Source organism: Pyrgilauda ruficollis, unplaced genomic scaffold (genome assembly GCF_017590135.1).
Source record: "Pyrgilauda ruficollis isolate IOZ18807 unplaced genomic scaffold, ASM1759013v1 scaffold330, whole genome shotgun sequence".
In the NCBI taxonomy this organism is placed as follows: domain Eukaryota; kingdom Metazoa; phylum Chordata; class Aves; order Passeriformes; family Passeridae; genus Pyrgilauda; species Pyrgilauda ruficollis.
Window position 1 is genome coordinate 48891 of NW_024524712.1, and position 13971 is coordinate 62861.

The 13971-nt window shown below is 42.0% G+C and overlaps 1 protein-coding gene across 1 annotated transcript in view; it reads left to right on the forward strand.

Moving 5' to 3' along the window:
- LOC121357440 (F-BAR domain only protein 2-like) overlaps positions 1-13971 on the forward strand; it is a 92592-nt gene that overhangs the window by 42416 nt on the left and 36205 nt on the right. The window contains exon 4 of the mRNA XM_041474702.1: positions 12459-12483. Within this exon, the coding sequence (XP_041330636.1) occupies positions 12459-12483 (25 nt within the window). The remainder of the gene's footprint in view (positions 1-12458; positions 12484-13971) is intronic.

Below are 13971 nucleotides of genomic sequence, written 5' to 3' on the forward strand. Positions count from 1 at the left end.
AGTCCTGTACTGCTTCTTCCGTACTGTGGGTGAGCCTTTACTCATAAGAGCAGCTGTTGGACTGGGACCTTATTAACATCCTACCTCACTAGAAAAGACCATCACCATCTACTCGGGTGCCTCAGGGGAAAACCCGGGACCCTGAGCCCCCCCGCCCCCCCGAAGGAGCCTGTCCCAGCTGCCTTCATGAGCCCGGCTGCTGCTGCCAAGCCCCACCTTTTCTCTGCCACTGCTCTGGGTTTTTGCTACACTGTAGCCCCGCATCCCCTGCCTGCCGGGACACCCCACGGCTCCTGCTACAGCTGCGGAGTTTCTGATACATTTTGTTTGCTACTCCGGGATCTGCTTGCCTCTGCTGTTCCAGCTTGCTGCTTCTGAAGTTCCTGCCACAGCTTACTTCGCTATCCAGAGGGGCAGCAGGACCGGCAGCCTCTGTGAGGTTGTAGAGGAAGCCCCTTTTCCATCTCTTCCGCTGGCTGCGCCAACCATTACCCACGTGAGAGAGGTGTCTGAGCTTGTGCCACAGTGCCCCCTGCAGCCACGGGGGAATCATCGCACCTGCCCTGCCCAGCTGGGAGCCACCAGAGCCCCTGCCAGCTGTGACCATAACTATACCAAAGGGGAAAGTGCCTGACAGCTGAGAGAAGGCTGTGGTTGGGTTTCTGGTTTTCTTTGTTGTTGCTGCCATTGTTGGTTGTTTGTTTGCCTTGTGTGCTGGTTTTGCAATAACTGATTTTTGGTGAAGATGGAAAAAGTCAGCCACGGAAGTGATTCTGTGTGAGGAACTGCTAGCAGCTTCCTCCGTGCCTGGCAAAACCAATCACTGGTAAGCTCTGAGAATTGGCACACTGCTAAGCCAATTAGAAAAGCTGGTAATGCCTCTATGATAACATATTTAAAAATGAAAAAAAATGAGGGAAGCTCTCTTGCTTCCTGCTCTCTACAGAGGAGTGGGGGGGCCAGCCAGGCCCCCTCCTCGGTGGGGCCGGCCAGAGCCCCTTCCCAGACGGGGCTGCTGGACCCTGTCCTGGTGCAGCCACCGGGCCATGCTACTGGGGGCCATCCCAGCGCTGCGAGCAACCATGGGGTCAGGGCAGTGCCGTGCCGTTGCATTGTCTCAACATGGCTCACAATGGACTTTATTTACTTAGCCACTTTTAACCAGCCATGCTGCAGACAGAAAGACAAAAGCGGTGGCAGCAGCTTTTCTTTATTCAGCATCCCACATGAAGAAAAGTCATGGAGTAGAGCCAGCAGCCAGCGCGGTTTGCACAGTGCCAGTGGAGACCACATGACCAATAGAGAGAGAAGCCCAGAAAGCGATTCCCCGATTGTGGAGCATGGATAAGATCAACCCTTCAGTGCTGAAAAACTCTATAAAAACTGTTTCAATTTATAGAACTTGAGAACAAATGAACCTACAAACACCAATTCTCTCCCAAGTCAGGAAAAAGGAAAAAGTGAGGACACGTGAGGAGAACAACATGGCAACACTAAGGTCTGTGCAAAAGAGGGAGGGGGAGGAGGAAGTGCTTTGAGCGTCAGAGCTGAGATTCTTCTGCAAGCTGTGATGAGGACTATAATAGAACAAACTGTTTCCCTGTAATTCATGAAGTACATGGGGGGATGCAGCATTCACCTGCAACCCATGAGAAAAAGGCACTTGTGCTGGATCGTGTGGATGCTGAAAAGCTGTGATCTGATGAGAGGCTTGAACAGAGAGAGAGAGAACCCTTGCTTTCAGAGACAGAGGAAGAGGATCCTTGCTTTTATACTAGAACAGCTCATCCTTAAAAACTGCACCCCATAAGCTAAATGGCCCATGAAAAGCAGTTGTGAGAAGACTGCAAGCTGTGTGAGGAACTTCACGTTGCAAGCAGGTTCCGGGCAGACTGTTAGCCATGAAAATTAAAACCAGGTTGGAAAGTTCACAGAGAACTGTTTCCCCTAGGAAAGACCCCATGGCAGAGGAAAAGAGACTCCTCTCCCTAAGTGAACTGTTCTCTTTATCCTCTTTTAATTCTGTTCATAAATTTTTCTTTATACCTTTTAAAGTTTTAAGCCTGTTGTCATGGTGCCAAAAAAACTCACTTCTTTCTTAACCTACAACACCTGTTTTGCCCTTAAAGTGGTTTTCTCCTAATCTTTATCTGACCCCATGAGTTTTCTTTCCCCCTCCTCAGCTTAACTATAGCAGAGGAAAATGAATAAACGATTTTAATAGGTGCACTGGCATTTGGCCAGGGTCAACCTATCACACCTTGTTATACATATACATACTAGTAAAGAACTGTTATTCTTTTTCCTATATCTTTGCCTGAAAGCCCCTTAATTTCAAAGTTATGATAATTTGGAAGGAAGGGAGTCATATTTTTCCATTCCAAGGGAGGTTCCTGCCTTCCTCGGCAGACACCTGTCTTCCAAACCAAGACAATGCCATATCTTGGGGACTGGTCCGAGGCTTCAAGCTCCTCTTGCTTGTTCCTCATGATGTGCATGTTGGTACAGAAACATTTCAAGTGTGGTTCACCATAGCTGACACCTCATGGAGCAGATTGAAGGATCTCACTGGCGCTCAGCCCCTCAAATTTTAGTGTGCCATCCCATTGCTTATCATTGGCGAGCCTCATTTTGTCCCTTTCCCTCTTCCAATCTAGTTAAATCTCTATTAATTGGCCCTGATAGCTCCTGTGTCAGTAGACCTGGTGTTATATAGACCATGCCATGGTCAAAAAGCCCAAAAATTTTCAAATAATGCCAGCCTTGGAGCCATGTGTTGATCTGATGGGTCTGCCTGTTCCCTTTGATATTCTTCCATGCTACTGGAAAGACCAAGAAAAACACTTAATGTCCTGCTGATCCTTCAACTAATCGTCCCAAGACCCTGAAATCCCTTTTGATTACACTTGGACTTCTCTTTGTTATCTCATCGCTGCTGACATAAAGACCTAGAAATAAAACAACACACTTTCGAGACAATATTAGTATAGGAGGCAATATAGGCTGGTCTTTATTGAAGGCCTGCAAGGGGCAGATACGGACAATGCCCACCCCCACATGGATTGAATACAATTTTATAAGTTTAGCAAATTAGCATAATTGACAAAAATCCCCAGTTATATACATAAGTAGTGAGGTAATTTCCCCTTTTGATTCCACCTCTTACTGTAGCCCCCCTTTAGATAGGAACTAAACTTTTTTTTATGAAAATATGTCTTGAAGAGCTGGTTTCAACCTTGGCTGCCAGGAAGAACCAAGACAGGATAGGGGCCTTGGACATCCTGGCTTGGAGCCTCTGGGATGTGTTTTGTCTTTCTGCCTATCAGGGTAGGGAAAAGTATGGGGGCTAGCTAGGAACTATAAAACTATACAACAATAGAGCTACAAATATATATGAAGGAAATATCAAAGCAAAAATCATTCTGGCATCACCAATAATGGTTAATAATCAGAGTGCCATACCAGACTAGAGAGTTTTCTAGTAATGTACATTACCTGAGTCCCTGGGAGGCAGTAGACTTCCCTGTGGATTAGGTCCACTTGGCATATTGGACCCTCTGTTCCCCTTGGAAGGGAGTCACCTATGACAACTACCCTTCTTTTTTTTCAAACAGATGAGGTCATGATGCGAGGGGTAGGCTGTCTTGCCCCAGGTGGAACCTCTATCCCAGAAGGACAGTCATCCACCTCATCAGTTTACTGTCCTTCTAGTTCCAGGGCCTCATACCTATTGTAAAAGTTGCCAGTCCTACTTGTCATCTTCAAGTTTTCAGGAGAAGTGATGCCTTGGAGTGGCTACCTGGAACAGAGGCTAGACAAGATTAAGAGAATAAAAGTGGGTATCTATTAAAGGCCTTCAATAAGTACACCTTGGGCAGTCAGAAGCATCCAAGAGGCTACACCCAAGATGGATGATGGTCATAAGTTTTCCATACAGATATAAGTTTGGTCCATTTACTTATCGGGGGTTAATCCTCCAATTACAGCTTCAGGTAATGAAGTCATATACCCCCAGTTTGCTCCCCCCCCCACTCACTTTTGTTTATACTTTTTGGGGCCTGAGACAGTAGGGTGTCCTTGAGTTTCAGGCCTAGAGGGATTGTTTTGTCTGAATTAAACAGGAAAAACAGTAGGCGACAAACTATGGAGTTTGAGAGTTATACCCTAAAGCAGTAAAGGATCTGAAAAATATAAAAGCTAAATCCTAAGGCATCAGAAGGAGGAGTCTTCTTCCTAGTACAGGCAGTGGTCAGCTTCCAGCCTTCATATTCAACAGACCTTTAACTTAATGCTTGACAGGGTTCTGAGCCCACCTGCATGTCCACTGCAAGGGGAGGTTGAGAGTCCTGAGATTGTAGCGTCTCTGAGAATAACCTATCAATCTCTCACTCATTCTCATGGATACTTCACAGCCTGTTCACTTCCTCCTGTAGTTCCTTCACCTGGTGACACAGCTCATCAACAGCAACATACCTTTTGCAGAAGGAATTATTGTCAGCCCCAGCCTCACAAAGAGGCATCAGGCACTCCCAGCAACCTGAGACCTGGAGAGCTACATTTACCATCAGGTCTGTCTGGGTTGAAGCCTCTGATACAGCTGGTGCAGGGACTCCTGCTACAGGGGAATGAGCTCTGTGACATGTCAAAACCATACCTGAGGGAGCATATGCTAGTAAGACTGGGGATGAAAAGATCTCTGTGCCCTTCTTCACCAATTACTGGGTCTGTTTACTGACTCTGCTAGCTGCTCCTGTCAAACAGGAGACTTTCCTGCTAGCTCTGCCTGCATGAACTGCCACACAAACTGCTGTCCCATGCCCTGTTGACAGAGCTGGTTGCTTCTGCTCCCTACAAGCCCTTAATGAGAGAGTGGCAACATCTGCTGGTTGTTACTGCTGTGACTGCCACTGAACAGTCACTACTGGCTCTGCCCACACTGATTCAGCTGTTCTAGGGCAACCTGTCAGCTCCACGTGTCTTGACGCTCTCCTGCAGTTCCCCTGGCTCTAGAAACTTGCCCTGCTCGCCGTGAACCCCTGCTCTGCTGTGGGATGTGCCTGCACCAGAGCTATTTGCCTTGGCAAATGAGGGTGTATTGGCTTAACATGGCCTGATTTTGATAGTGGTGGGGCCACAGAGATGGCTTCTGTGAGAAGCTGATAGAAGCCTCCACCATGTCCAGCGGAGCCAATCCCTGATGCTTCTGAAGATGGACATGCTGCTGGCCAAAGCTGGTCCAATTAGAGAGGTTGGTTACACCTCTGTGATAACATATTTAAGAAGAAAATCAAAATAAAGCAGGGTACGTGCAGTTTTTCTTCTAGTCAGAGAAGAGGAGGAGGTGAGAACATGTGAGGGAAACAACATGGCGACACCAAGGTCAGTGAAGAAGGAGGGGGAAGAGGTGCTCCAGGCGCCAGAGCTGAGATTCCTCTGCAGGCCGTGGTGATGACCATGGTGAAGCAGGTTGTCCCTCTGCAGCCCATGGGCCCACGGGGGATGCAGAGATCCACCCACAGCCTGTGCGGGAGGTGCTCACACCAGAGCAGGTGGATACCTGGAGGAGGCTGTGGTCCAGTGGAAGACTCGGTGGAGAGACAGGGACCTTGCTTCTAGACTGGAGCAGCCTGTCTTTGGAGGACTGCACCCCATGGAAGAGTGACCCATGCTGCAGCAGTTTTGGGAGGACTGTTTGCCCATGGGGGGAATTCACATTGCAGCAGTTTTGGGAAAACTGCTGCTCGTGATAATGGACCCATGCTGGAGAAGTTCACAGAGAACTGTTTCCCATGGGAGGGACCTCACAGCTTCACAGGGGAAGGACTCCTCTCCTGGAGCAGCAGAAGAAAACCTTGGGTGATGAACTGACCAAAACTCCCATGCCCTGTCTCCCTGTGCTGTCGGTGGGAAGGAGGGACAGGCTATGGGGAAATGGTGTTTTAAGGGCTTATTTTACTTCTCATTATCCTCCCCGGATTCTGTTAGTACTAAATTCACTTTGTACTTTTAAGTTGAGCAAGCTTGTTTTGCCCTTGGAGTGTTTTCTCCCAGTCCTTATCTCAACTCATGATTTTTTTTTCTCTCCTCTGCCAGCGAGTGGCTTTTGTGGGTGCCTGGTGTTTGGCCAGTGCCAAACCACGACAGGCGATTAATGGCAGTTCATCACATGTTATTTCTGCCACTGCTTCCTCCTCAAGGGGAGGACTTATCATACTCTTCCCTTGCTCTAGCATAGGAGACAGCTCTCCATTAAATTTTCCACTGTGAGTACTTCCCACAGGTTACAGTTCTTCAGAAACTGCTCCATCATGAGCCCCTTCCACAGGGTGCACTCCTTCAGGCACAGCCTGCTCCAGCATGGGTGCCTTGCAGGGTCACAAGTCCTGCCAGCAATCCTGCCCCAGTGTGAGCTCCTCTCTCCATGGGGCCACAGGTCCTGCCAGGAGTCTGCTCCAGTGTGAGCTTGCCACAGGGTCACAGACTCCTTCAGGCATCCACCTGCACTAGCGTGGGGTTCCTCCACGGGCTGCAGGTGGATCTCTGCCTCACCATGGACCTCCATGGGCTGCAGGGGCACAGCTGCTTTGCCATGGTCTTCACCACAGCCTGCAGGGGAATCTCTGCTTTGGCACCTGTGTTGCCTTTTTCCCAACCTGGAAATGAAACTTGAGATAATTTTAGTAAGGAGGTAATATAAATGGGGATCTTTATTTGAAAGCCTTCAGGAGCAGTTATGGAAAGATGTCCACAAAAGCCCACCCCCCCAGGGGTGAGTACATTTTTATAGGTTTTAGAAAATTAACATAATTGATAAAAAGTACCAATTAGGAGGACTAGTGATGATGCAATTCTCCCCCAGGTCAAGCCCCTTCTCTGAAACCCCCCCCTTCAGCACTAGTTGTACTTTGTCCATGAGAATGTATCTAGAAGAGTTGTTCTTGGCCTTGGTTCCCAGGAAGAACCAAGATAGCACTGGAGCCTTGTACCCCCCAGGTCTTGGAGCTTTGGAATTTTTTTTGTCTTTCTGCTTAGGGAAAGGCCATGGAAAAGTACTGGGAAAACAAGCTACTAATACAACAGGTAAGAGAGTTACAAATATATGTGTGAAGAATACAGAGAACATACCAAAGAGAAAAGGCAAAACCCCAACAGCATCACCAAGGCACTGCCACTGTTGCTGATGGGCTCGACCTTGGCCAGCAGCAGGTCTGGTGGAGCTGGCTGGCATTGGCTCTGTTTGACATGGGGGCAGCTTCTTGTGTCTTCTCACAGAAGCCACCCTTGTAGCCCCTCCACTACCAAAACTTTGCTACACAAACCCAATGCATCCAGATATACCCTTTGTCATATTCACTCTGTATCTTGGATTGGTAGCATGCTATGTATGTGTAATTATGGTTACCGTATTTCAGTATATTTTGTTCATAATTTTTAAATGTGTTTTCTCAGTAGAAGTATTTGATGTAACAGAAAATAGCTTTCAATTTAACAGCAATATAGAAATATTGTCAGTATACATCAGCATATATTCTTTGTTAATTTTTTCTTTTAAACCAGTCTTGGTTTTTAATATAGTGCTGAAATTGATGACCTGAGAACTGCGAATGCTAATTATTTGCACATACAAAGTGCCTTATAGCTATTTCTCTTTTGGTGTTTGGTTTTAATAGTGATATGCTTCTAAGCAATTGCTTTCTTGTCTTTGTCATAATGCTATTAGGCTCCAAGGTGTTATTTTTTGGTGTAATTTCTCTCTATTTGTGTTCTTTCTGTGATTTAATCTTTCCCCTACCCTCTCTTCTGTACTTTATTATGCTGAAGTAAATGTTGAGAAATGTTGTATATAGTGTGATTTTAATGAGCAGTAATCTGAAAATACTATTCTGTTACAAAGAATTATTTTTTCTGATGATGATGAGTTAGTTTAGCATGTTTCAATTAAAATGTTGTAAATACTTGACGATATTATAATTTTAAATAGTTTTAGTTTCCTTTTTAAAAGTAATCCATTCTCTTTGAAAAGTTATTTACTACACTTTTGTGATTAAAACCTGTTGCGGTATCAAATAGCTGCAAAAAATTGTATTCAATCATTTGCCATTTGGGCTTTTGCATTTACTTAATTGCAAAGTAGTGATTTTGATAGCATTGAATACTGTTGTATGATTTAGTTCTGTAGCTGTCAGCTTTTCTTTTCCTACAGAAATTGTATTTTGCTACCACATGGACTATTACTCAAGCTAATCCGATGTCATGTTATTAGCCAGCTTGCAAACCAGGCATCTCCTTCCATCCATTCTTTAGCAGATGATGAAATGTAATTTGGCCCCAGTAAAGATTCAGGGCTCTTATTAGTAGCTTTTTGGAGACAGTAAGGGACAAGAAGCTCCAAATTAGCTCTTCCCAGGTGTATTCAATGTGCTATCCCTATTCAGAGATCATGTTTTTCCTTGATATGTAACAGAAAAGGGCACTGAGGGCTGAAAACTGGCTTCTATACTATGTGAAACACTTTGTACCTTTGTATGCCTGTCCACTGGATCTGAATACTTTTCTAAATGCAGTCTTTTCCCAAATAATTTTTTTAAATTTTGAAAGATCATATGGATGTCTCTTTCCAGAAGAAATTTTGTTTTTCATGGCATAATGTCAATCAGAATAAATAAATCAGTGCAGTCAGTCTGAAATGGGAAAATTGTATGACTTGCTTTCAGCAAGTTGGACTGAAACTTGTTTTATATTTATACACAATGCAAAAATGAATAGATGCTGAGGTCAGAAAGAATTAAGTATGACTGCATGATATTGATCTTCTATGTAATACGTCATAGGCTTTTACAGAGATTCTTGCATTAATCCATAACTTCTAATTTAACTAGAACATCACATTTTAATGTAGGGTTTTTGAATAATAGAGAATCCATTATGTGCTTAAGTAAAATATCGTGATAGTTATTTATGACCTCTTAAAAAATCTTATTGCTAGCCTAAATTTTGTCTGATTTTATCTTCAACTGATGATCTTGTTAGCAGCTGTACATGACAGAACTCCGTATCATCAGAAAATTCTTAGCACATAAATGTCAAGTCCTTTCTTAATCTCCTCTTAAATTATACTGTAAGTTTGTTGAGTTTGTGTAAGGCAGGCTTTCCACACCTAGAAAAACTATAATGTTTTGTAGTCTTTTCAGTTTATCAATACAGGTTTTTAAAGTGTGGACATATATTGATATTGTCTCTAGTAATGGTTTTACACAGGGAAATACCATACACAATGTATTGCAGTATATATTGCTATACAGGTTCAGTCAAGGATTTGACTTCTTTTTCTAATCACTGCTTTGCATGATTTGGTTGTTTTAGTTTTTAACTACAGTCCTTAAATTCCCTTATAGAGTCCCTTTGGATGTGACAGCCTGGTCAGAGAGAGAGAAGCTAGATAAGTTTTCCCAGAATCAGCCTGGGAAGCTTTAGGGAGCTGGAGATAAACAATAATAGCAAATTATTAAAAAGAACCTGCAGGTGGTGTTTTTTCTTGTTATTCTCATAAGATTGTTTACAAATGGGTGTCTTGTTAATTAGCCAATCAGGTGAAATGTATTGATTAAATGACCAATCAGGTCCAGCTGTATTGACCAGTGTATAAAAAGAGGCAGTTTCAGTAAAGACAAGGTGCTTATTCCACTTAGCCTTTTGACTGATTCTGTGTCATTTCTTGCTAAACAGTGACAACTCCCCATTTGCTAAAATATGTTACCTTATAGTAGAAACATGACTTAGTTTTGTAATATTAAAAGGTCATGCATCTAGCAATGTAAAAGCATCTTCATCTAAAACCCGATATCCCCATTTCCTGCTTCACTAGCATTTGCAGACTATTGAGATTTGCTTTGTATCTTGAAAATAGTTCCTATGAGGTGCTGTCAGTCATTTGAATGATACTAGATCTGTCATAACTTTTTGAGATGTATTAGATCACTAATTTTGAAAATCTTCATTATTAATTGAATTGCTTTGATTGTAGTTTGCCTCTCATCTTTCATATTTTTTTAACTTTTATGGACTTCAGGGCATCTTGTTTGAGTACAGATGCTTTTTAAAAGCAGATGTCATAACATCTGTTCATTATACTTTTGGAGAGAAATCTAATATGTTGTCTCTGTTCTGTAAAATAGCTTTTAAATAGCTGTTTCTGTTGCTGTGAATTCAGCTTAGCCAGCAGAGGGAGATAAGACATAAATCAATTAGAAACTTGGTCCCACTTGTTCTCTTTTGTGTGGGTCTGTTCAGAGGAGACAAGATCCTTCATCTCACTGTCAATTTCTTAACAGCCTGTACTGAATTATGTATTAATGTTTCCACGTTAGCAAGTTTTCATATATGTTTTAAAAGACACTGTAGTTTTTATATTTAACCCATTTAACCTTTCAGAAAAGAGTATTTGGTTTCCTTCAAATTTGATTATTTTCTTTCCATTATTTTTTAATAAGTACAAATGATGTTCAATTTGGCTGTATGAAACCACTGCTGTTCAGTTACACTGGGACTTAGGGCTTTAATTGTCAGGGTGCAGATTAGAGAGAACCTGTATTCTACTCAATCATTTCCATGTACTATAAGTGTAATTTGTTCTGCTTTTTGCATACATCAGTGAGAGATTCAGCATCATTAATGTTTTAAAATATTACTGTTTAAATTCAAATCATAGCAGAAAAATATAACACTTCTGAATAATGTGCTTACACTTACTGCTTTTCTGCTGACAAAAAATTTTTAGTGTTTTCAAAAAGAGTATTCTATTATTTTTTCCAGCATCTTCTGGTGCTTGACTGCAACTGTGCTTAGCAAATTCAAAACAATTAGGACTATTCTTAAAGGGATTCAGATCTTCTCTATTTTGGATTTTCATTCTCAGTTTAAGAACTGGTTATTGTCCAAAATGTCTTGCAATTGGGTTTGGACTATTTCATTAGGATTGGTGACTTATTTATTATGCACATCATCCCTAGAAACCAGACTCTTAAAGTATATTTATCCAAAATAAAGTGTGATACTATGGACTTCCCTTGATTATTTTTTCCAATATGATGTGATTTGTGGTTTTCAGCATTTACCATTAATTTTTCTTCTGCAGTGTTTTTAGCATAAACTTTCAGCTTTTATTTACATGTAATTCAGTTGAATGTGTGTTGCAGCCTGAATTGCTGCTAGTAAAGTCCAGGGTAAAGAAGCAAAAAGGGCCTTTGCATGGTATCCACAGATGTTTTATTCAGCTGCCCGGTAAGATGTTCAGGTCCCAGGCACACACACATGGAGGGTCCAGGTTTCTCTCTCCCAAGGGGCCCGGGGGGTGACCCTGGTCTCGGGGCAGTACGACAATAAGGGCCAATCAGGGAATGGCTCAGGGACATAGGAACAGACATAGGAGCCAATGGGGTCTTAATAACTTTTTGAGGGAAGCTTCTTGTGTCTCCCCAACCCAGGGGATGCCCCCCAGGGTCTCCACAAATGTGGGAACCTCATGAGATTTAACCAGCCAAGTGCAAGGTGCTGCATCTGGGTCAAAAACTCCCAGTATCAATACAGGCTGGGGGATGAACAGATCGAGAGCAGCCCTGCCAAGAAGGACTTAGGGGTGCTGGTGGATGAGAAACTGGACATGAGCCCAAAATGTGCGCATGCAGCCTAGAAAGGCAATCGTATCCTGGGCTACATCCAAAACAGCATGGCCAGCAGGTCAAGGGAGGGGATTCTGCCCCTCTACTCTGCTCTGGTGAGACCCCACCTTGAGTGCTGCATCCAGCTCTGGGGTTCCCAGCACAGGAAGGACATGGACCTGTTGAAACAAGCCCAGAGGAGGTCACCAAGATGATTAGAGGGATGGATCACCTCTCCGATGAGGAAAGGCTGAGAGTGGTAGGGTTGTTCAGCCTGGAGAAGAGAAGGCTTCAGGGTGACCTAATTGCATCCTTTCAGCACTTGATGGGAGCTTATAAAAAGGAGGGAGAGGGACTTTTTGCAAGTGCAGATAGTGACAGGACAAGGAGGAATGGCTTTAAATTGTAAAAGGGCAGGTTTTGATTAGATATTAGGAAGAAATTCTTTACTGTGAGGGTGGTGAGACACTGGCACAAGTTGCCCGGAGAAGTTGTGGCTGCCCCATCCCTGGAAACGTTCAAGGCTGGGTTGGATGGGGCTCTTAGCAACCTGGTCTAGTGAAACTTGTCCCTGCCCATGGGAGGGGGGTTGGAACCAGATGATCTTTAGGTCCCTTCCAACCCAAACCATTCAACGATTCTGTGATTCTATGTTAACAAAAATTTTACCAGAGTTTGAAAGGTAAATGGGTCAAATGCAATAGTTCAAATGACCTGAAATGATTAAAGTAAGTTACAAGAGCTGTATGACTGAAATAATTTGTGCATTTTATAATTGTTTTTGTTTGTTTTTTTTTATAGGGTGTGTCCAGATACAGACTCGGTTGTAAGTAGACTTATTTCCAACACAAATGCATATGGTAACATTGTTAAGCACTACAATCTGTTTTAACTTGACTTATATACAGGACAGAGGATTTAATATTTTGATAGAATACTTGAAGTATTTATTTTGTTCAGAACATAGTCTTTAGCAGTATATACAAATATGCATCAGTAATGCATTTATATTTCTTAACAATCTTAAGTTTTAAACAAGGTGTTTTTTCTGCAATTATTTGCTTCTTTGTTTTGCAAATTAATAGTTTCAATTGCTTGACTAATTGATTTTAAGTAAGAAAAAGATTCAGAGAACCCAGCTTTGCATCATCATGTTCCTCTGCTTACAACTGTCTCTTTGGAGAACCCTTCTAATAATGGAGTTCTGCATGATTGCTGGCAATAGCGTGTAGGAATATATGTTTTTAAATATGGCTTTAAATGCAGTATCTCAGTGCACTTTATTCATGGTCTGTTTTTCATTGGCCTCAATTTGATCTATGATGAGTCTTAGAATTTTATTTCTTGAATTCAAATAATAGTTGCAAGTGAAATTCATGTGTTAATGCTTTTTTATTTCCTTAATTGAGCATTTTCTTTTTAGTAGCTAGAGTAGGGAATAAATTACAGAATTATTTATGTGTCCTTTTGTGGACTGATTTGGTTTTCAGTTCTTTTAATTAGATGTCAATTATATTAAATAATTTAAGTTTGCAAGCTCACCTGTTTTGTGGGTATTTTTCTTTGCATTTAATATCTGGGAGTTTTACTACCTAATATTAAAACTTATTTTGAGAAACATGGTTTCCATTCTTCTAAATAAGGAAAACTAAGTTTTGTCACATAATAGAACTCTATGCGCATGAACAGCCTTATAAGCATAATTTGAGACAGTTATTTTATCCTATACAAAGTCATCTTCACTTAGAACACATTAATTAAGTATGTTTAAAATAAAGTAACTTTCAAATAATCCCTAACATTATCCATTTCTTTACAGAAATAATGTCTTTTGACTGTTCAGGTTGAGTCATTGGAGTGAAACATACCCGGATTTGATGTGCAGTGTTTATTTTCTTCCTTGCTTATTTTGGTCTTTACATTAAAAAAAACACATTCAACAAATTCAACTGTAAATGTGTCTAACATTCTTTCTGACTGCATGAGGCACACGATATGATAATTTAATTGTTTTGTCTAGATGTAATTTATATATGGTTGAAAAAAGACCTTCTAGATCCTCTAGAAAATCCTCTTCTAGAAGGTCCCATTTCAAATATTTTTCATTTTTCTTGTCTTTTAATTTAAGATTTCCATTCTGTTTCATTTTTCAATCTTAGCATGGTTATGGTGTGGTTCCTTCCATTGCTTTTTGGATGCCAGATGGAACAGAGCAAGGAAACTGAGTCAAAGTATTGACTGAAATTCTGTAAATAAGTTTTAGGAATAGAATGCTCAGTCCTCATGCTTTTTGTATAGGCGGTTTTACTTTTTT